We start from the raw sequence: 23,528 nt of genomic DNA on the forward strand, positions 1-23,528 counted from the left end.
TAATTGACCGAATATGCGGCGCGGATTTAGACCGGATCCCGGTGCAGAGGGAATTTGTCTCTGCCCGTGACTGGAAATAAACGACTGTTACCCGGGGAACGGTTTGGAGTCGACCCTCGTGTTGTTGCATTAATCACGAGGTACATAGGTAAAAGGGAAACTGACATCGCCTTGTGTATGATCTTTTACTGTCGGCTGTCGATATTCTTTGCATCTCTAATGAACGCGCGGATCAAGCTAAACACGTTTGTGTTCAGTGGTTGAACTAAATGTTTTATTAAAGCAGATGGCAATCTGCATCCACTTTCATCCCGGGTCACTGCTCTCTCTGTGATTGGGTCCAAGAGCCTTACAAGCAAAGATCTTATAGCAGAGCGCTTCGCTATAAGATCTTTGGTCACAAACAGCTAAACTCAGCTGGACTTCTTCAGACGCTCTTGTAAGCAAAGATCCCTTTGCTATAGGATCTTTGGTTACGCTTGGCGTGCTCAGTGTCGGTGACCGCATCCCTAATCATATAGAGGGACAGAGAGTTAGGAGGATGAATCCCGGGTTAATTGTAATTATTTCCGTCTCGCACTGAGCCTGGTCCCGGGATCGCTTGAGTTTAGATCAGCTCTTTCCAGATATATGTGGGTGGCTCTTAAAAGAGCCGTTGGGTTCTGGTCTTTACAGACAGCGTTTTTTATTTCACTTTTTGGCCGCTGCCTTCTTGGATTTCGCCTTCACCTGACGTTTTACCGGCTTCTTTGCTACCTTTTTGGGTATTTTCGGCGCCGCCTTCCTGGGCGATGCTTTCTTTGCCGCTGCTTTCTTCACCTCAACTTTTTTAGTGGAAACTTTCTTGACCGCTGCTTTCTTGGCCCCAACTTTCTTGATCGCTGGTTTGTTGGCCCCAACTTTCTTGACCGCTGGTTTCTTGGCCGCTGGTTTCTTGGGGGTAGATTGTTTTACCAGTGATTTCTTGGTCGGGGGTTTCTTGGCCGTCGGTTTCTTGCTCTTCGATGTCTTGCCTGCTGAAATCTTCGCTTTCTTTACTGATTTCACGGCCGCTTCTCCCTTGCCGGTCTTGAAGGAGCCCTTGTTCTGGACCAGTAAACCGTTTACTAATCTCCTCTTGATGCACATCCTGATCAGGTGGCCGTACTTGTCCACATCGACGCTGTTGGCGGCCAGGCTCTTTTTTATCGCAAATAAAGACAACCCTTTGCGATCGCGGCAATCCGCCACAAGCTTGTCGATCTGTTCGCCCAGCTTGAGACCGGCTGCCTTGCTCCGGGCGAGCGCCTGCTTCTTCTTGGGAGCCTTAGTTTGAGCGGCGGGGACGGCTTGAGGAGCCGCTTCAGCGGCTGCGTTCTCCGTCATATCGGCAACTATGCACAAGCTCTCTCTGACACTCAGAACTGAGTGAGAAATGAAGCAAGTGGCGGCGGCACTGAGCAACTTAAAGGCAGCGAGCGGACGGGGCGGAGACATCCTGCTGTCAACTCCCGGCCCCTCCGACTCGCTGTGTTTCTCTGTCTTCAAAAATCATGTAATTCCAATTAAAATCGGACACTTCGGAGACCTAAACTGGCCTCGGTACACTTCTGAGACCGGAATGTTTATTGTAGAGTAAGTCTGATACGAATTAAAGGCAGCGTTTTCCATTTAGCCCCGTTTCACTGATGCACTGCGCGCGTTATCTGTCCACATCACTGACATGCTCGTTACTTTTCGACAGAAATATCGAAACTAACGTAAACTTTGCAGTTAATTCCCACTTTAGGGCTGAGCTGGGAAGTGGGGCTATGCCCTGCCACTGATATATTTACATTTTTCACCAGAGGGGCTGGGAAATCCGTCCAAGTGTTCGGACCCACAAACACAGTGACATCTGTCTGAGCCGCCCACCCCTTTAATACACCCTCTGACACAATTTTCACATCTACACATTCACAGCTCAGACAGTTGGCCCGTTGCACAGTTCCCAGGGTGGGATTACCTCTCCGCTCGACCCATGCTGTGGATTCTCGGGGGTTACGTGTAGTTTTCCAGTTCAGTAAACTCGCTGAAGCCGCCGCTCATCAGAGTCTCTGATCCCTGGATTCGAAATTCGTCTCGTCTCTTTCTTACATGAGCGACCCTGTATTTTTAAACAGTCCAACACCGGACACAAACTCCAGTTGTGGTTTCAATAACTCACTGTATGTCTGAAATGTAATGTATTTACTTTTTATTTAACGGATAGTATTATGGTCACTGTCTCCCCACTGACTCTTCAGTCACTTGCTCTGCCTAATCTCCCAATAGGAGACCCAGGGTCGCCTCTCTGTCAAGCCCTTCCACATATTGTTCGCAAAATCTTTCCTGGAATTCCACCCCTTCCATAGCCTCAAATCTATGACAGACCCAGTCCCAGAAGTTTAAATCGCTTACCAGTATAACCCTGTTATACTTGCAGCTTTCTGCAACCTCCGTCCCCTACATCATGAAACCCGTTAAGTTCACTAATTCACTGATTCTTTTTACGTCTGCTTGCGAATTGTTGTAAATCAGGCAGCAGGGCCCGAAGATCTCTGTGAACCTCGGGCCTTTGTTATCTCAGTATGTGGAGTTGGTTTATTATTGTCACGTAGCAATATGATGTGTCAAAGTTTATTTTGTATATAATGCAGGCACATCGTACAGTCACAAAATACATGAGTGCAAAAAGGAAACAAAGTGCAAGGGGCCACTACGAGGAGGATTGGAAGATTGGAAACATATGAAAGGTCTGTTCAAGAATCTGATAACAGCGGGCGAATAGCTAATCTTGAATCTGGTGGTATGTGCTTTCAAACTGTCATATTCTTCACCTGACAGCTGAGGAGACGAGATAAAATGACCAGGTTATGAGTGGTCCATGGATTATGTTGGTTGCTTTCCCGAGGCAGGGTGCAGTGTAGATTAAGTTGATGGAGCAGGTTGGTTTGTGTTGGACAGGGCTGTTTCCACAACTCTCTGCATCTTATTGAGATCCTGGACAGACCTGCAATCTATGATGCTTGTGGATCAATGATTTCTATGGTGGTGCATCAGCAGAAATTGCCAGTCATTGGAGAGCTGCTAGATTTATTTGATGTTCTTTGAAGTAGAGGCGTTGGTGTGGCGCTTATCGTAGAATCAATGTATTTGTACCAGAACAAATAGTTGGTGATAGCCGGACATAGTGCAAATTCCATTTTCAAGTTCGCTGATGACACCACCATTGTGGTTTGAATTACAAATGGTGCAGAGTCAGAGTGTAAAAGTGAGATTGAGGGACTGACCATATGCTGATGGCACCACAGCCTGGCTCTCAATACCTGTAAAATGAAAGAACTGATTGTGGACTTTGGAAGAGGAAGGTTGACCCCCCACAATCCTGTTCACATCATTGAGTCAAAAACTTCAAATTCCTGGTCATGCAGATTTCCGCCGATCTTTCCTGGACCCAGCACACTGATGCAATCATAAAGAAAGCACATCAGCGCCTCTACTTCCTGAGAACATTACGGAGATTTCAGTCTTTACCGCTCCTGGACGTTCAAGTTGCCGAACCAGGCCACAATACACCAGTCAGTATGCTCTCTACTGTGCTCCTGTAGAAGTTGAAGAGAATCCTCTTTGACATGTTTGTTTTATTTCTGAGTTTTTGTGATATTATTTATTATGATTCCATATTCTTATGCGCTGCAGCACATAAGAATTTCATTGTTTTATCTGGGACACATAACAATAAAACACTTGACCTGACTCTTAAGTTCCATTTGCCATTACTTGGGCCTCTGTCACAGCTGATTTAGACCCAGCATCAATATTAGATAACTTTATTCACTGTCCACGATACCGCTAATTTGTCATCCGTTAACTTGCTAACCATGACAATTGTAGAATCATCCAAATGATGGACATAGATGATAAACAACAGTGGATCCAGGTGCAATAATAATTATAATAATTGTCTATTGTAGTTCACAACTTTTGAGGTTGTAATGTTTAATAGCCTGATGGCTGTAGGGAGGTTGCTGTTACTGAACCTGGTTGTTACAGTTCTCAGGCTCCTGTACCTTCTTCCCGATGGCAGTGGTGAGATGTGTGTGTGGCCAGAATGGTGTGGGACTTTGATGATTTTGGCTGCCTTTTTGAGGTAGCGACTACGATAGATCCCTTCGATGATGGGGAGGTCAGAGTCAGTGATGGCCTGGGCAGTGTTTACGCTACCACCCCTCCCTCTCTACCCACCTCCCTCTCTAGAGATTGAAGAGGGAGGCTGAAGAGTAGGAGGAAGGAGTGCTGGTGGATGAGGAAAAATAACTCGCGCCTGTGTAGCTGCGGGCTATGAGTGAGTGGTGCAATAACAGCTTGCGTTGGGGGAACTGGGGAGTGGTGGGACCTCGAGTTGTGGGAGCAGACCCAATGGGTCTGCACTTGGTCTAGTGACAATTAAACGTTCTTGAGTCTTGAGAGCCCTCGGTCGGTGGGAGCGCAGCGAGCCGGCTGCCCTGCCAGCAGCGTATTCGTTATTTCAACTTTTTTTGGGGTTTTTGGTGTGCCTAAATGTTAGTTAGGTGTCTCTTGGTGGGTCTTGTGTAGGGTGGGGGGGAGAGTGAACAGGGAGGAACCGTTTTCGGATGCCTCCTCGACTTCCTTACCTGGTAGTGATTCCCACTCACGCTGCTGTCAACGATTTACCACCATTGCCCCTCAGACTCACTTTGCACGGAATCACCGCTCACTTTCTCAATAAATTTCCCTTTTATTTTATTTCACCAGAATGTTTACTCTTTACACGATTCTGACTGGCTGCATCTCTCGCCTCTTACTTTGTTCTTTATCTCTTTCATTAATTTTTCGCTGATCTTTTTCATTGCTACTGCCTTGGAAACAAGATTTTATTTTGTTCAAGTTTCCGTCTTGAGAAAACAGTTTCTATTTTGCTTCCCCAGTTGCAGATTTTACACCAAAATGTCTCCATGAAGCCAGGAAACAATGTGAGAGTCATGTTTTTTAACTTCTCCAGTGACTTTACCACCATCCGGCCTGCACTGCTAGGCAGCAAACTGACGATGATATGGGTGGATGCTCCATTAGTGTCCTGGCTCACCAACTACCTGACTGGGTGACCACAATGTCAGGCTACAGAATTGTGTCTCGGACATGATAGTGAGCAACACGAGGGGCTCACAGGGGACAGTCCTCTCTCCCTTCCTGTTCAACATCTACACCACGGACTTCAGATATAACTCGGACTCCTGCCACCTGCAGAGGTTTTCGGATGACTACAATTGTGGGCTGCATTAGTGAGGAGAGGGAAGCTGAATACAGAGGTGTTTTCAACAACTTTGTTGGGTGGTGTGGATTGAATCACCCGATTTTCTAACAACGGTGGTAGCCAGTGCTGCAGATGCCAACAGGATTAACAACCTCATCAGGAAGGCTAGCTCCGACCTGGGGGCAGAGTTGGATTCATAAGAGGTGGTGTTGGAGGGGGAGGATGCTACTCACCTGCGGAGCATCTTGAACAATACAGCTCACCCTCTCCACGACACACGTAACAACCTGACCTGTGCACCACCTTCAGCAACAGACTGGTTCAGCCATGATGCAGTACAGCACGTCTGAGGATATCCTTCTTCCCTGTGGCTATCAGACTGTACAACTCCTCCCCTTTCTGTCTTGCGGTAGACTGGCTTCCCTTCCCCTCCATCCCCAAATATTTGCTCATCCCCAAACGTTTCATTCCGTCACTTTAATTTCATGTTTCATGTATCTTGTGCTTTATGACTGTTTAAACACAAAATAAAGACTCTTGGAAGCCACCCAGAGCCTCACAGTGAGAGCAGGCACCCGGGAGTGAGTAGAAAGCCAACAGTTTGTATACTAATCTCTTATGTGGGAACTTGTCGAAAGCCTTCTGAAAGTCCAGATATTTATGCAAAGAGCGATCTTGTTCCCATAGGTTAGCGGTTTAAAATAGTAAGAATGATTCCTAGAAGTCTCTCACCATGAAACTAATTAACACTTGGTGTGTATTGTAGGTGGGTCAGCATAGAATAACTGTGGATGCGGGGATCCATTATCATACATCAATATGTAAATAATTTCTTAAAGTCTAAGGGTCCCTGGTGGGAGACCGCTTTTCGGGGCTTCCGCAACGGCGACTTTCCCCGCCCGAGTTGCGGGGTTGAAGAGTACCTGGAGCGGGGCCCCTACATCGCCCGGTGCGGCTTTAACTGCCGCGGGACTTGCTAGCGCCCGCCGGGGGCTCCAATACCAAGACCTGGAGCGCGGCCTTGCATCGCCCAGCGCGGCTTTAATTGCCGCGTGAAACTTACCATCGCCCGCCGGGGACTTTGACTCCGACATCGGGAGGAATGCATGGGAGAGATAAGACTTTGCCTTCTATCACAGTGAGGAGGAGATTCATTGTGATGGATGTTTGTTTAAATTGTGTTGTGTCTTGGTTCGTTTTTCTTGTGTGTATGACTGCAGAAACCAAATTTCGTTTGAACCTCAAGAGGTTCAAATGATAACAAATAAATTGTATTGTATTGTATTGTATTGTAAAATATATTTTATTTTTGGGCGGGCTTTTCAAATGTCAGTTATTTTTTGGAGCAACGGTTGTTTTCCTATTGGCGTCTGGTCATTGGAGAACGAGGCAGCTCTACGATTGGCCTATTTCATATTACCAATGAGATGAAGCGCTGCGCTACCAATGGTAAGCGCCCCACCACATTCTTCTCTAGAAGCTACAAGCAGGGCCAGTGCAGGAGAGTATCCACCAAAGATCCTATAGGATCTTTCATTTCCACATTCTCTTTCCGCAGAAGTTTGTGGAAATTGACTGGACGAGGGAAACCGGAGGCAAAGCCAAGACCAAGCCTAAGTCACGCTCGTCCCGAGCTAGACTGCAAATCCCGGTGGGCCGTGTTCACAGGCTCCGAGAGAAAAGGCAACTATGGTGAGCGGGTGGGTGCCGGAGCCCCGGTCTATCTGGCTGCTCTGCTCAAATATTTGACGGCTGAAATCGTCGAGCTGGCCGGCTACGCGGGATATTTCCGTTCTGTTTATCCGCTGTCGTGGGGAGCTGGGGGATATCAGAAAGGTCGAATGAGGGAAAATTTAATCTACTTTCATCTGTGTGACGACTTCAATTACTGGAAATAACTTAACCAGTCAAACAGCATTTGTGGAGGGAAGGAATAGGCGACATTTCGCCGACACGAATCTGTGTCTCCATGTAGCAAATCCTGTCTTCATGACCCAATGCCACCCAGACTGTTCGACACGAGTACAACACTCCACAACAGTACAACCGATCACCAATGTAACAAAATGTTCATTTACAGGAACACATTGACTGCTGCAGGATGCAATATAATTATTTGAAAATCTCATCGCACCCGGTTAACATATAACAAATTACAATTAATCAGATCTCGTGGTCACTGCTCCCTCTGTGAGGCTGTGGGCGGCTCTTAGAAGAGCCTTTGTTTTGTGTTGGAATAAAGGGGGTAGTTATTTAGCCGCCGAAGCCGTAGAGAGTGCGGCCCTGTCGTTTCAGAGCGTACACCACATCCATGGCAGTGACCGTCTTGCGCTTGGCGTGCTCGGTGTAGGTGACCGCGTCCCTGATCACATTCTCCAGGAAAACCTTCAACACCCCGCGGGTCTCCTCGTAGATCAGCCCCGAGATCCGCTTGACCCCACCACGCCGAGCCAGGCGACGGATAGCTGGCTTGGTGATGCCTTGGATGTTATCGCGAAGCACTTTGCGGTGCCGCTTTGCTCCGCCTTTGCCTAATCCTTTGCCTCCTTTCCCTCGACCAGACATGATGCTGCTTCACTCGAGTCGCTGCTCAGTGACAAGCTGACTGTTGCTGTCTTCTTTTATACGCAGCGCCCCGACCTGCCTGGGAAATGCAGAGTAAGAGGAAGGAGGGGAAAAGGCAGAATCAGAGTGACAGACAGAAAGAGGGACGTCTCTCATCTTCCAGCTCCGCCTTCAGTTTTTTAGAATCGCCCATTTTGCAGGAAGACGCCCCACAGACCTAGATTTTGCCGATGACATTGCAATACCAGCAGAGACGAGAGCTTTGGAGGAGAATCAGCTGCCAGAAGACAAAGACATAGAAATATAGACATAGAAAATAGGTGCAGGAGTAGGCCATTCGGCCCTTCGAGCCTGCACCGCCATTCAATATGATCATGGCTGATCATTCAACTCAGTATCCTGTAACTGCCTTCTCTCCATACCCCCTGATACCTTTAGCCACAAGGGACACATCTAACTCCCTCTTAAATATAGCCAATGAACTGGCCTCAACTACCTTCCGTGGCACAGAATTCCAGAGATTCACCACTCTCTGTGTGAAAAATGTTTTTCTCATCTCGGTCCTAAAAGATTTCCCCCTTATCCTTAAACTGTGACCCCTTGTTCTGGACTTCCCCAACATCGGGAACAATCTTCCTGCATCTAGCCTGTCCAACCCTTTAAGAATGTTGTAAGTTTCTATAAGTTCCCCCTCAATCTTCTAAATTCTAGCGAGTACAAGCCGAGTCTATACAATCTTTCTTCATATGAAAGTCCTGACATCCCAGGAATCAGTCTGGTTTACCTTCTCCAGTCAGCATGGTCTCTGGAGACCATGCAGACTGGAGACCAGCAGCCAATAGACCAACTGATAATCAATGGGGAACCTGTGGAAAACGCCACAAGATTTACCTTTCTTGGCAGCATGTTCAAAGTAGATGGAGATGTAGAGTTCGACATCAACTCCCGAATTGGTAAAGCTGATAAATCAGTCTTCAGAAAGTTGGTAAATCAGTCTTCACAAAAATGCAGGCATTATGTTCTAGTGGCGGGATATCCAAGATGCTAAAGCTCAAGCTCTTCCAGTCTGAAATCCTCCCTACAGCCCTCTCTGCCAGTGAGACATGGAAAATCAATGTGAAGATGAAAAATAAATTGAATGTATTCCAACAACATTGCTTGAGGAAGATCCTGAAGATCAGCTACAGAGACCACATCACAAATGAGGATATCTACCGGGAAATTGCAACAAAGCTTCTCAGCCAGGAGATAGAGGTACGCAGGATGAAATGTGTAGGGCATGTACTCAGAATGTCACCAGATCGTGCATCTAAGATAGCAATGACATGGCAACCTGACGGAAGAAGAAAAAAAGGCCGACCAAAACTCACATGGAGGCGGAAATTCCAGAAGGATTTGGAAACCCGGGAGACAAACCTATCGAGGGTGGAATACGTTGCACATAAACAAACAGAATGGCGAAAGCTTGCTGCACAACGCACTCAACAGTGGGAGGAACTAAGACGAAGTAAAGTCATTTCCAACCGTGAATCAACAACAGAATTTAAATTTAGCATCCCGCTAATCCCTGTGTTGAACTGGTAGAAATAAGGAGCTGCAGATGCTGGTTCATAATAAAGATAGACACAGAGTGCAGGAGTAACCAGCATCTCAGGGGAAAAGGGATAGGTGACGCTTTTCTCCGCAACCCTTCTTCAGCCTGAAATTGGGGAGGGGATGTGGGTAAATGGGGAGGGAGTGGGGAGGGCGTGGAAAATTGGAGGCGAGAAAAGACCGGGACAAATCAGGGCCGGCAACAATTTACCTTTCCGCCTGGACATTGGAGGAACAGCACCTGATGTTTAGCTTGTGAAGCGGTATGAACGGTGATTCTCTGTGTTTAAATGACTTCCACCAACATCCTCCTCCCCTAGGGTGGGCAGACTAGGATGGGCAGATGGCAAATAAGAGATGTTGCATTTTGGTCTATGAAACAATGGACAGGACTTGCACATAAATGGTAGGACCCTGAAGCGTGTGGAAGAACACAGAGATCTGGGTGTACAGCTCCCTGAAAATGGTGAGTCAGGTGGACAGTGCAGTGTAGGTGGTGTTTTGCATGTTTTACTTCACTGGGAAGGATATAGAGTACAAAAGTTGCCACATCATGATGCAGCTGCACAAGTCGTCGGTCAGAGCATGATTGCAGTATTGTATGGAGTTCTGGCCGCCCAGCTTTTACAAGAATGTCATTAAATTGGAACGGGTGCAGAAGAGATGCACCGTATGTTACCTGGGCTTGCATTATAGGGAGTGGATGGATCGGCTGGGCCTTTTTACTTTGCAGCATTGAAGGCTAAACAGTGACCTTTTTGATGTGTACAAGAAACTGATGGGCAGGGTAAACTGAATGAACAGTTTTTTTTCCCCTCGGGAAGAGGATTCATTAAAAAAAGGCACACGGTGAAGGTGAAATTAGATAAACTCAACAGAAACCTAAAGAGCAACACTTTTATTCAGAGTGTCGTCCACATCTGGAATGAGCTTCCAGAAGAATGTATAGGAGTGGATACAATTATGACATTTGGACAGATACAAGGCCAGGAAGATTTTAGAGGGATATGGGCCAAAAGTTGGTAAAAGAGACTAGCCCAATATGTCAACCTAGTTGGTATGGACAAGGTTTCCATGCTGTACAGCTCTATCACTTTATGACTTGTATTTTATACAATCACTGATGACTGGCACTCACTGTGTGAATTAAAAAGATTTAGGTTTATTATTGTCACGTGTACCAACAGGAAACAATAAAACTTCCCTGCACTGTACTGCAAGGAGACAGGCCTGGAAAACACACTATTTGACCATCACACCGCACAACAATGTAATGACATGGACCTCACATTCCCTGTGGGGCAACAGATTTCCAACACCAACCCCTCCTGTACAGATAAAGACAGGAACACCCCCTGCACTACACTGTGAAGTCACAGCCCAGTACAGATCACACAACCTGTGGTCTGAGAGATTTGCACCAGCCATTCCCAACATTGTAAGGGCACAGACCTGCACAAACCATCTCAGAACTGCATGGAGACTGCCCAGTACAACTCCAGCACTGACAGCAGGGAGATGGACAAAGGGAAATCAGCCACAGTCCAAGACCAAGCTCAGGGAACTGGGTCTCTGCACATCCATATGCAACTGGATCAAATTCCTGGGCATGCATATTTCGAAAGATCTGCCCTGGCCCCAGCACATTGATGCAATCATAAAGAAAGTGCATCAATGTTTCTACTTCTAAGACTGGGGAAATTCAGTATGCCAACAAATACGTTATTTAATTTCAACAGATGTACAGTGGAGAACATAGTGACTGGTTGCATCATGGCCTGGTTCAGCAACTTGAACGACTAGAATCATAGATGATTGCACAAATGGATGAACACTGCCCAGTCCATAGACACAAAAAGCTGGAGTAACTCAGTGGCACAGGCAGCATTTCTGGAGAGGGTGACATTTCAAGTCTAGACCCTTCTTCAGGCTGGTTAGGGAAAAGGGAAACAAGCAATATGGAAAGGTAAAGAACAATGAATGAAAGATATGCAAAAAAGAAGCAATGATAAAAGAGACAGGCCATTCTTAGCTGAGAAGCTATTGCGTCTTAGGTGGGGGAGGTATAGAGTGAGAGAGAATGCTGGGGCTACCTAAAGTGAGATACATAGAAAAAGGTGAAGGACTAGGCCATTCGGCCCTTCGAGCCAGCACCACCAATATTATGACCATGGATGATCATCTAAAATCAGTACCCAGTTTCAGGTTTTGCTACCCTCCAGTACACAGGAACTGATCCAGAGTTGAGTTAAAATTGGAAAATGGTCACCAATGCATCCACGATTTCTGGGGTACACCTCCTTGAGTACACTGGGATGTAGACCATCAGGCCCTGGGGATTTATTTGCCTCCGTTAGTAAAAAACGGTTTACTAACACCATTTCTTGACTAATGTGAATTAGTTTCAGTTCCTTCCTCTCATTAAATCCTCGGTCCCCTAGTATTTCTGGGAGATTGTTTGTGTCTTCCTTAGTGATGACAGAACTAAAGTACTCATTTAAATGTTCTGTCATTTCCTTGTTTCTCCATTATAAATTCATCTGTCTCTGCTTATAAGGGACCTACATTTGTTTTCACTAATCTGATCCTTTTTACATATCTAAAGAAGCTTTTACAGTCCATTTTTATATTCCCGCAAGCTTTCATTCATGCTCTTTTTCCACCCCTTTGTCCCCCTCCATTGAGTTCTAAATTTTACGGTTCTTCTCACAGTCCTGGTGTTGCTGTTACGTTCCCACCCTCTGCACTGACACAGACATGTTATCTTCTTATTCCCTCTCAGCTTGTCCCTGTCTCCAAATATTTCACCCACAACATTACATATAGAGCAGACTAATATGAACAAGGTACTGCATTTGCATTTTGCTGCTGTTGATGTGATTTAATTGCTGTGGTGAACATGATGTATTAACTGCAACCTCCTGTGTTGTAAGTCCCCTGAAATCTCACTTCTTATCAAGATCACCACAAGTTCTTGGTCCTTTCACTGAACCAACTTTTACACCTAAGTGAGGATTTGACCCCGGTTTATGAATAATAACCTGTCCATAACCTAATACCCTTTGCACAAAAATCCAACCGCTGTTATGTTCCATGAATCGTATTTGTTTCAAATGGTTACCAGGTGAAATTAATGGGAGGTTACATTCCCAGAATCTCCTATCAGATAATTAATTCACTTGCAGTCTGTATTGTAAATGGACCGGGATCAAGTGAAGGGTGCAGTGGCTAAACCACATTCACACATTTATAATGTTCTAGACTAAGTGGGACCCGTTAGGACCCAGCATCAAACGGGGGGGCTGGTCACCCAACGCAATAGTCCAGATCTCCACCAATTCCAATATTGCTCACCAGTGGGGGAGTGGGGGGGGGGGGGTTCTGTTGCAGTAGTATGGGTGTTGTGGGCCAAAGGTACTGGTTTCCAGAGGGCTAGTAGAGACATTGTGGGCCAAATGGATTCTTGGGCTGGCAGTTCAGTCACTGAGTCCTGGCAGTACAGTCACTCGGACCTGCCATGCTGGCAGCTGAGAAACTGAAAGAAATTCTGCCCAAAACAGGTGACAGACTGTGAGAGAGAAGGGAGAGAGGTTGGACTGAATGGATTATTGGGCTGGCAGTTCAGTCACTTACGGCTGGTGGGCTGGCAGTTCAGTGACTTACAGCTGGCTTGCTGGCAGTTTACTTATTCACGGCTCGTGGGCTGGCAGTTCACTTACTCATGGCTTGTGGGCTGGCAGTGCAGTCACTCACGACTGGTACGCTGGCAGTTCATTCAATCACCCCTCCTCCCTTTATCCCCCCACTCTGCTCCTTGCCATTCCCCTCTCCCCCACACATTCAGTCCATCTCCCTACAACCTCATGCACTCCCTAACACCCCATGCACTCTTAGCAGCTCTCCCACAGAGCAGCCATTCTTTATTATTAACTATTAAGTTCCGATTGTGATAAAGAACATGCAGGCATGAAAAATGGAAAAAGGATTTATTAAAGTTTAAATTATGAATTAGTCTTAAAATATAAGAACAATTTAAATGTTAATGATGAGAATTATTAAATTCTTTCTTATTGTGTTTTGCAGCTCACTGCCTCTTGATGGCTATTTGCTGTTGATAAAAAAAGAGACAATTTTAATATAGAGAGATTGTGCGGTTGTAATTCTCAATCCTCTGGACTCACTGAAGAATTTGTGCAAAACATTTTTTGAGGCGGGGCTGTCGGGGTGGGGTGGGGGGTGGCTTCTTCTTTCGTGTGGCGTGCACAGCCTAAAGTTGTAGGACAACTTGTTCTATTTGAACTTCTGTTTGTGCACGTCGAGTTGATTGCATTATTCGAAACAGGGCGGACCACGTGCAGGTTGCAATCTTCCACCCCGGGGGTGGCAAACGTCTTGCAGCCGAGAGAGGGGGACGGCTACAAGCGGAGGCTCTCGTGGGCTGATGAGAGAGGGGGTGTCCTGCGGCGGGGGATGGGTGCGGCTTCGAGAGGGGGAGCATCCTATAGCCAGGTGGAGAGCAGCGTCTTGCGGTGGGGAGGCCAGTGGGGGGGGGCGGGTTATTACAACGAATCAGCTCTGAACTACGAAATACTATAGTATTCGTACTATTTGTTATTTGTTCACACACACACATCTAATTAAGGGCTAATTATTAAATTACTTGTCCCTGGGCTTTTGGCGCTCTTTTTAAATCTTCTTTCCCTTTGACTCACTTACTTCCAACCAATACTAGCTCTCGCTGCTTCTCTCCTCTCTCCGGCGGTCGGAGCTCAGTCATTCGGAGAAAAGACTGCAGTGTGATTGCCGGCCAATTTCAGTGCAAACAAGAACAGAGGCAAATGTTATCATAATTTCGTTTCCATCAATTTATATCGACTTTAATGTCCCCATAAAATGTATGCGGTGCGGATTTACCGATCCGCTAGCGAAACTGAAGGAATTCAGCTCTGCCCGAGGCTGGATATTAGTCGCTGTTTTCGGAGGGAAACCTTGAGTCAATTTTAGTCTTGCTGCATTAATTGTTCTGTAGGTGAGAGGGATACGGAGTTGGTTTCGAGGAGGATGTCTTACTGTAGGTCGCTGCTAATGTTCTGAGGAATATCTGCCTTAATGTAGCTCCCCGTATCAGCCAACCGCTGTTTCATGTTTAGTTTTGAGGTATAACGCGGAAACTGACCCTTTGAAACAGCGGGTCCGCACTGACTAACGATCCCCACACATGAACACTATCCTACAAATGATAAGTGTTTGATAAACATGTTTTTAAACATTTATATCAAACCAATGAACTTACAACCCTTTTGTGTGGGATGAATCGGGGACAACGTACAAACTGCGTACATGCAAGCGCCCGTAGTCAGGATCGAACCAGGGTCTGGATCCGCCACCGTGTAGACAACTCAATGTGCAGTCGGTTTTCGACAACGACAAGGAACATTTGTCCCGCATTAAGCATAATCGATAATCAGCCGTTCCACAGACATGGTGAGTGGCTCTGAAAAGAGCCTTTGGGTCACTATGTTGAGTTTCTCTCGCTTACTTGTTCGCACTGCCGGTTTTCTTGGGTAACAACACGGCCTGGATATTGGGCAACACACCGCCCTGAGCGATGGTCACCCCTCCCAGCAGCTTGTTGAGCTCCTCGTCGTTGCGGACGGCCAGCTGCAGATGTCTGGGGATGATGCGGCTCTTCTTGTTGTCCCGGGCTGCGTTGCCGGCCAGCTCGAGGATTTCAGCCGTCAGATACTCGAGCACAGCAGCCAGATAGACAGGGGCTCCTGCACCCACCCGCTGAGCATAGTTGCCTTTCCTCAAGTGCCTGTGAACACGACCGACCGGGAACTGCAGTCCAGCCCGGGACGAGCGAGACTTGGCCTTGGCCCGAGCTTTGCCGCTGGTTTTTCCTCGTCCAGACATCTCCTGATGTTTTGTACACGCAGAATGAGAAAATTATCACAGACTCGCCTTTCTTATACCTGTTTGAGGAATCCAGAGAACCGCTGGTGATTGGTGAAAAGGGACATAAACTCATTGGTGTGAAGAATGACCCAATCAGAGAACTGTTTTATCTACCAATCAAAACCCACAACAGAATAGCGCTGAAAATAACTGCCAGTCCCTCCAAAACTCGAACTTTGAAATAGCCGCCAAACTATAAATCTGTATGTCAATACAATTTGATTATCATTTTTTATGCAAGTGCATTGCGTTAAGATGTTAATTATACTGCTGCGAGTAAGAATTTCATTGTTCCGTTCACGTACATATGACAATTAAATGTTGACGACCTTGAACCCCGGGCAACACAGCACAACACATTTAATTTACGATTTATTTGGGCCGGTAACCGATTACAAAAAACGATCCTCGGCATCAATTTGCGATCGGTCACTATGTAAACGGTGTCGGATTATAGTCTGGTTCATTTTCACAAAAATCGGAATATGGGCGACAGTGTGAAATGTTCCTCCTTGAAAGACTGGACGAATTGCCGATTAGAAATGCAAGTCAGAACAGTTACAGAGATGAAGACAATAAAACAGCAACGACAGCCCTAATCGGCTGGCCGTGGCACAATTTAAAACTGCTGGAGAAACTCAGCGGGTGAAGCAGCATCCGTGGAGCGAAGAAAATAAGGCAACGTTTCGGGTCGAAACCCTTCTTCAGACTCTGGCTTATGACGGACAAGCTGACGTGAAGGGAAAGGAGTTTTACTTGTTTGATGGACAGAAACGGGAATGGATACCGGGAATATCCCGCGTATATTGAAATTTAATTTAATCACTAAACAGAATGTGAAATAATTCGCCAAGCAAAAATATCCTGAAACAATTCTGCTGCGATTCAATGTCGAAACATTAGTACAACTCTTTCTGCGAAAATGCGGGTGGCTCTAAAAAGAGCCGTTGGGTTTTGGGTGTTTTCTCAACAATGTGTGAATCTTTATTTGGAACTGGTGTACTTGATCACCGCCTTTGTCCCTTCCGACACGGCGTGCTTGGCCAGCTCCCCGGGAAGAAGCAGGCGCACGGCGGTCTGAATCTCTCGGGAGCTGATGGTCGCCCGCTTGTTATAATGCGCCAGGCGGGAAGTTTCTCCAGCGATACGCTCGAAAATATCGTTCACGAACGAGTGCATGATGCCCATGGCCTTGGAGGAGATGCCGGTGTCTGGGTATACCTGCTTCATCACTTTGTTGATGTAGATGGAATAACTATCCTTCCTCTACCTCCTGCGCATCTTGCCCCCTTTGCCTGCGGATTTCGGCAAAGCTTTCTTTGCGCCCTTCTTGGCAAAGATCCTATAGCAGAGCTCTGCTATAGGATCTTTGCTTCTTGGCGGCTGTTTTCTGCGGATCAGGAATTTTCGCCTGGATTTCAAACCCGGAAGTAACGAGCTCGGAGTCGGAGCGGGGATTAACTAAGCAACTACAGATGTTCAGCTCACCGGCCTATAGTTCCCAGCATTTTCCCTGCAGCCTTTTCTTGAAAAGAGACACAACATTTTTCCACACTCCGGTCTTACGGCACCTGTCCTGTATTGAAGGACGACTCATAAATTTCAACCACGGCTCCAGCAATTTCCTCTCTAGTTTCCCTCAATGTCCTCGGATAGATCAGATCAGGCCCTAGAGATTTGTCTACCTTCAAACACGACAGTATCTTCGGTACTTCTTCGACAGTAACCCTGACTGTTCTAGACATTTCCAGTGCCTGCTCCAATTTCCTCCGTCCTACTGTCTTTCTCCTCGGTAAATACAGAGAAGAAATACTCTTTTAGGACCTTGCCCATTTCCTGTGGTTCCACACAGAGGTGACCACTTTTATTCCCAAGGTCTCACTTTCCCTCTAGTTGCCCCTTTCCCCCTTATGTATTGATAAAATCTTTTGGGATTGTCCTTAATGCTAACCACCAGAGCCATCTCCTGGCCCCTTTTTGCATTTCTGATTTATTTTTTTAGTTTACTCCTTAGTTCCCAAAACTCCTCCAGGGATCCACTTGATCCCAGCTGCCTATACCTGTCCCATGCATCCTTCGTGTTTTTGACTAATGTCTCAATTTCCCTCGTCAGCCAAGCTTCCTTACACTTGTCTGCTTTGCCCTTCACTGTAACGGGGACGTAAACATCCTGAGCTTTCTTCAGTACACTTTTAAAAACATCCCACTTGGCCGATCTTCCTTTCCCCTCTAACAACCTGCTCCAGTCAACTTGAGCGAGACCTTCTCTCATACCCTCAAAGTTGGCCTTACCCCAGTTGAGCATTTTAATACTTGGACCCTCTCCGTCCCTATCCATAACTATCTTAAACCTAATCTAACTGTGGTCACTGGTCCCAACAGGCTACTTCACACACACTTCATTAACTTGCCCTTCCCAGTTTTCCCTATTTCCCAATACTAGATCCAGCGTTGCCCTCCCACAATAGCCAATAGTTGCAGGACTAGGCCATTCGGCCCTTTGAGCCACCACGTTGACTGTGATCATGGCTGATCATCCACAATCAGTACCCCTTCCCTGCTTTCTCCCCATATCCCTTGACTCCGCTATCTTTAAGAACTCTATTTCACTCTTTCTTGAAAACATCCAGAGAATTGGCCTCCACTGCCTTCTGAGGTAGAGAATTACACAGATTCACAACTCTCTAGCTGAAAAGGTTTTTCCTCATCTCTGTTTTAAATGGCCTACCCCTTATTTTTAAACTGTGGCCCCTGATTCTGACTCCCCCAACATTGGGAACACGTTTCCTGCCTCTAGCATGTACAATTCCTTAATAACCTGATAGGTTTCAATAAGATGCCCTCTCATCCTTCTGAATTCCAGTGTATACAAACCCAGTCCTTCCATTCTTTCAACATATGACAGTCCCGCCATCCCGGGAATTAACCTCGTGAAACTACAATGCTCTCCCAAGAATGTCCTTCCTCAAATTTGGGGACCAAAACTGCACCAATACTCCAGGTGTGGTCTCACTAGGGCCCTGTACAACTGTAGAAGGACCTCTTTGCTCCCATACTCAACCCCTCTTGTTACGAAGGCCATTAGCTTTCTTCACTGCCTACTGTACCTGCATGCTTACTTTCAGTGACTGCTGAATAAGGACACCCAGATCTCGGTGTACTTCCCCTTTTCCTAACTTGAGATCATTCAGATAATAATCTGCCTTCGTGGGGTTCTTGCCACCAAAGTGGATAACCTCACATTTATCCACATTAAACTGCATCTGCCATGCATCCGCCCACTCACCCAACCTGCATCCTCCCCTCAGTTAACACTGCCACCCAGCTTTGTGTCATCTGCTAATTTGCTAATGTTACTTTTAATCCCTTCATCTACTAAATCATTAATGTATATTGTAAATAGCTGTGGTCCTGTTACTGCTATCCAAATGTGCCTCTATGTCATAATTTATAATTGACTCCAGCTTCTTCCCCACCATCGATGTCAGGCTAACTGGTCTATAATTCCGTTTTCTCTCTCCCTCCTTTCGTCAAAAGTGGGATAACATTAGCTACCCTCCAATCCACAGGAACTGATCCTGAATCTATAGAACATTTGAAAATGATCACCAATGCGTCCACGGTTTCCAGAGCCACTTACTTAAGTACCACGGGATGCAGACCATCAGGCCGTGGGGATTTATCAGCCTTCAGTACCATCAGTCCTGCCTAATAGTCAACAGTCCTGCCTAATAGTCCAGTCCCATAGTCAACATCATTTCCTGCCTAATGTGATTTTCCCTCATTTCATCCATCACCCTGGGTCCTCTGGCCACCAGTACATCTGGGAGATTGTTTGTGTCTTCCTTAGTGAAGTACCATGTTCAACTCATCTGCCATTTCCCTGTTCTCCAGTATAAATTCATCTGTTTCTGTCTGCAAGGGACCCAGTTGTCTTAACTAATTATTTCCTCCTCACATACCGAAAGAAGCTTTTGCTATCCTCCTATATATTCCTGGCGAGCTTACCTTCGTGCCTCATCTTTTCTCCCCGTATTGCCTTTTTAGTTATCTTCTGTTGCTCTTTAAACATTACCCAATACTCTTGCTTCCCGCTCATCTTTGCAACATTGTACTTCTTCTCTTTTATATTTATACTGTCCTTGACTTACTTTGTCAGCCACGGTCACCTCTTATTCCCCTCAGATTCTTTCTTCCTCTCTGGAATGAACTGATCCTTCTGAATTGTTCCCAGAAATACCTGCCATCGTTGTTCCACTGTCATCCCTGCTAGGGTCTCTTTCCAGTCAACTTTTGCCAGCTTGTCCCTCTTGCCTCCAAGGCTCCCTTTGCTCAACTGTAATACTGACACTTCCGATTTTCCGTTCTCCCTCTCAAATTGTAGATTAAAACTTATCATATTACGGTCACTACCTCCTAATGGCTCGTTTACCTTGTGTTCCCCAATCAAATCCGGTTCATTACACAACACTAAATCCAGAATTGCCTTCTCCCAGGTAGGCTCTAGTACAAGCTGCTCTAAGAATCCGTCTCGGAGGTACTCCACAAACTCCCTTTCTTGGAGTCCAGTATGAACCCGATTTTCCCAGTCTACCTGCATGTTGAAATCACCCATAACCACCGTAGCATTACCTTTGCTCCATGCCAATTTTAACACTTGATTCAGCTTGCACCCTATATCCAGCTTACTGTTTGGGGGCCTGTAGATAACTCCCTTCAGGGACTTTTTACCCTTACAATTCCTCAGTTATATCCATACTGATTCTACATCTCCTGATTCTATGTCACCCCTCGCAAGCGACTGAATTTCATTCCTCACCAACAGAGTTGCCCCACCCCCTCTGCCCACCTGTCTGTCTTTTCGATAGGACGTATACCCCTGAATATTCAGTTCCCTGCCCTGTACCTCCTGCATCTATGCCTCTGTAATCCCCACTTGCCAATTTCTAATTGAGCCTCAAAACTCATCCACTTTATTTCTTATACTTCGCGCATTCATATTCAACAATTTAACTTCGGTATTCACCTCCCCTCTCACACTATTAGCCCTGACCTTACTCTCTTAACCCTTCTCGAACTTTCCTTCCCATTAATTTGGGAGTCGTTTGTAACTTTTCCTGTACTTACTTCCCCTTTAACTTCATCTGTATACCAAAGATCTTATAGCGAAGCAAGATAGACTACTCCTGCTAAATGCAATGGACTGACGTGTAGTACGCTATGGAGGGGATCATGGGCATTTTTCCACGCCCATTTTAGCAACCTGAGCCTACCTGACCCGCACTGTAATCAATGTTGATGGGCAACAGTTTGTATGGGTCAGATTCATAAATCTGTCAGGTCAAACTTCTTGTCAAGAATAAAATTTGATTCTGGTAATTGTCTTTTTTAATGTTTTTTAAATCATTTCTTTTTAATTGGCTCACAAGCAGTGTTGGAGTTGATTTTGTAGTAACCGGAACCGACCCGACTCGCAGGGTGATTGACAGGGGGGGACTTTTTGTGCGTGACATAGGGTTAGATTCATAATTCTGTTAGTTCATAATTCTGTTGATTCTTGTTAAAGAATAAAACGTTTATAAACACATACATGAAAATTATATAAATGTATATAATACACACAATTATATTTCTTCTAATCCAATAATGAACTTTATTCAGACTAGACAAGGGACATTAAATAAGAAATATTGTAAATAAGAAACATTGTAAAACTCCCTGCAACTTCACACACACTAGGCCTTATCCCTCCAGCACTCTCTCGCCTGCCCCCTTACTACAATGTCCCCCCTCCTATGCCCCTCTCCTCGCCGCCCCGGGCCCCGCACTCTCTCTCCTCGCTGCCCCGGACCCCGCACTCTCTCTCCCCGCTGCCCCGGGCCCCGCACTCTCTCTCCTCGCTGCACCGATCCCCGCACTCCTTCTCCCCGCTGCCCTGGACCCCGCACGCTCTCTCCTCGCTGCACCAGACCCCGCACTCCTTCTCCCCGCTGCCCCGTACTCTCTCTCCCTGCTGCCCCAGGCCCCGCACTCTCTCTCCCCGCTGCCCCGGGCCCCACACTCCCTCTCCCCGCTGCCCCGGGCCCCGCACTCTCTCTCCCCGCTGCCCCGCACTCCTCCGGGCCCCGCACTCCTTCTCCCCGCTGCGGATCCAATCTTTGGCCAGAAGCAAGAAGGCGGGAGCAAGAAAGCGGAGCAAGATGGCGGAACAAGATGGCGGAGTCAGGTTGCTAAAATGTGTCCTATAATCACCCATGAATCCGCCCATGAGCGCACCTCACGTTTGCGTGAGAGTAATCCATCTCGCTTCGTTATAAGATCTTTGCTGTATACTACCAATTTGTCGACCACTTTCCCTTCCCCCCTCCCCTCGCTGTTTAGTATAAGCCCACACGTGTAGCACTAGCATACCTGCCTGCCAGAACATTGGTACCTCTCCAGTTAAGGTGTAGCCATCCCTTTTGTATAGGTCACCCCTACCCCTTGGTGCCTTGGTGAGACCACACCTGGAGTATTGCGTTTAGTTTTGGTCTCCTAACCTGAGGAAAGACATTCTTGTCATAGAGGGAGAACAGAGAAAGCTCACCACACTAATTCCTGGGATGACAGGACTTTCATATGAGGAAAGACTGGATAGACTTGGCTTGTACTCGCTGAAATTTAGAAGATTGAGGGGGGATCTTATAGAAACTTACAAAATTCTTAAGGGGTTCAACCGGCTAGATGCAAGAAGATTGTTCTCAATGTTGTGAAAGTCCAGAACAAGGGGTCACCATTTAACGATATGGGGAAGTCTTTTAGGACCGAGATGACAATTTTTTTTTCCACACGGAGTGGCGAATCTGTGGAATTCTCTGCCACAGAAGGTAGTTGAGGCCAGTTCATTGGCTATATTTAAGAGGGAGTTAGATGTGGCCCTTGTGACTAAAGGGATCAGGGGGTATGGAGAGAAGGCAGGTGCAGGATACTGAGTTGGATGATCAGCCATGATCCAAATCAATGGCGGTGCAGGCTCGAAGGGCCGAATGACCTACTCCTGCACCTATTTTCTATGTTTCTAAACGGAGTTGGCTTCGAGGAAGATCTCTTACTGTAGGTCGCTGCCAATGTTCTGAGGAATATCTGCCTAAATGTATCTTTCCGCATCAGCCAACCGCTGTTTCATGTTTAGTTTTGAGGTACAACGCGGAAACTGACCCTTCGGACCAGCGAGTCCGCACCGACTAGCGATCCTCACACATGATTGAAGTATTTGAAAAACATATTTATATCAAACCAATTAACATACAACCCAGGACGTATTTTGAGTGTGGGAGGAAACGGGGAGAACGTACACATTGTGTACAGGGAAGCGCCCGCAGTCAGGATCGAACCAGGGTCTCTGGCGCTGTAAGGCAGTTGGTCTACCGCTCCGCCACCGTAGACAACTCAATGTGCAGTCGGTTTTCGACAACGAACACTTGTCCCGCACTAAACATAATCGATAATCAGCCCTTCCACAGACATGGTGAGTGGCTCTGAAAAGAGCCTTTGGGTCACTATGCTGAGTTTCTCTCGCTTACTTGTTCGTTCCGCCGGTTTTCTTGGGTAACAACACGGCCTGGATATTGGGCAACACACCGCCCTGAGCGATGGTCACCCCTCCCAGCAGCTTGTTGAGCTCCTCGTCGTTGCGGACGGCCAGCTGCAGATGTCTGGGGATGATGCGGCTCTTCTTGTTGTCCCGGGCTGCGTTGCCGGCCAGCTCGAGGATTTCAGCCGTCAGATACTCGAGCACAGCAGCCAGATAGACAGGGGCTCCTGCACCCACCCGCTGAGCATAGTTGCCTTTCCTCAAGTGCCTATGAACACGACCGACCGGGAACTGCAGTCCAGCCCGGGACGAGCGAGACTTGGCCTTGGCCCGAGCTTTGCCGCTGGTTTTTCCTCGTCCAGACATCTCCTGATGTTTTGTACACGTAGAATGAGAAAATTATCACAGACTCGCCTTTCTTATACCTGTTTGAGGAATCCAGAGAACCGCTGGTGATTGGTGAAAAAGGACATGATCTCATTGGTGTGAAGAATGACCCAATCAGTGAACTGTTTTATCTACCAATCAAAACCCACAACAGAAAAGCGCTGAAAATAACTGCCA

General features: G+C 46.7%; 4 protein-coding genes across 4 annotated transcripts; all 4 read right to left on the reverse strand.

The window, feature by feature from the left end:
- Positions 1-122: 122 nt before the first annotated feature.
- Positions 123-1,626, reverse strand: LOC129694607 (histone H1-like). The gene has a single exon (XM_055631337.1). It carries the CDS (start codon positions 1,474-1,476, stop codon positions 691-693), a length of 786 nt encoding a protein of 261 aa, XP_055487312.1. The 5' UTR covers positions 1,477-1,626; the 3' UTR covers positions 123-690.
- A 5,869-nt stretch (positions 1,627-7,495) lies between these two features.
- On the reverse strand, positions 7,496-7,889 carry LOC129694610 (histone H4). Its single transcript, XM_055631340.1, has one exon. It carries the CDS (start codon positions 7,838-7,840, stop codon positions 7,529-7,531), a length of 312 nt encoding a protein of 103 aa, XP_055487315.1. The 5' UTR covers positions 7,841-7,889; the 3' UTR covers positions 7,496-7,528.
- A 6,834-nt stretch (positions 7,890-14,723) lies between these two features.
- On the reverse strand, positions 14,724-23,384 carry LOC129694614 (histone H2B.v1-like). The gene is given in 3 exon segments (XM_055631345.1): positions 14,724-15,374; positions 16,395-16,582; positions 22,950-23,384. Coding segments are annotated over 3 exon segments (975 nt in total). The 5' UTR covers positions 23,331-23,384; the 3' UTR covers positions 14,724-14,968.
- On the reverse strand, positions 16,362-19,905 carry LOC129694612 (histone H2B). Its single transcript, XM_055631343.1, has one exon. The coding sequence runs from the start codon at positions 16,619-16,621 to the stop codon at positions 16,376-16,378; it is 246 nt and encodes an 81-aa protein (XP_055487318.1). The 5' UTR covers positions 16,622-19,905; the 3' UTR covers positions 16,362-16,375.
- Positions 23,385-23,528: the final 144 nt, after the last annotated feature.

This window comes from Leucoraja erinacea, unplaced genomic scaffold (genome assembly GCF_028641065.1).
Source record: "Leucoraja erinacea ecotype New England unplaced genomic scaffold, Leri_hhj_1 Leri_723S, whole genome shotgun sequence".
Lineage (NCBI taxonomy): Eukaryota > Metazoa > Chordata > Chondrichthyes > Rajiformes > Rajidae > Leucoraja > Leucoraja erinaceus.

Coding starts and splice junctions, on each gene's coding strand:
- LOC129694607 (XM_055631337.1), bottom strand. CDS start 1,476: ATGTCTCCGCCCCGTCCGCTCGCTGCCTTTAAGTTGCTCAGTGCCGCC.
- LOC129694610 (XM_055631340.1), bottom strand. CDS start 7,840: ATGTCTGGTCGAGGGAAAGGAGGCAAAGGATTAGGCAAAGGCGGAGCA.
- LOC129694612 (XM_055631343.1), bottom strand. CDS start 16,621: ATGAAGCAGGTATACCCAGACACCGGCATCTCCTCCAAGGCCATGGGC.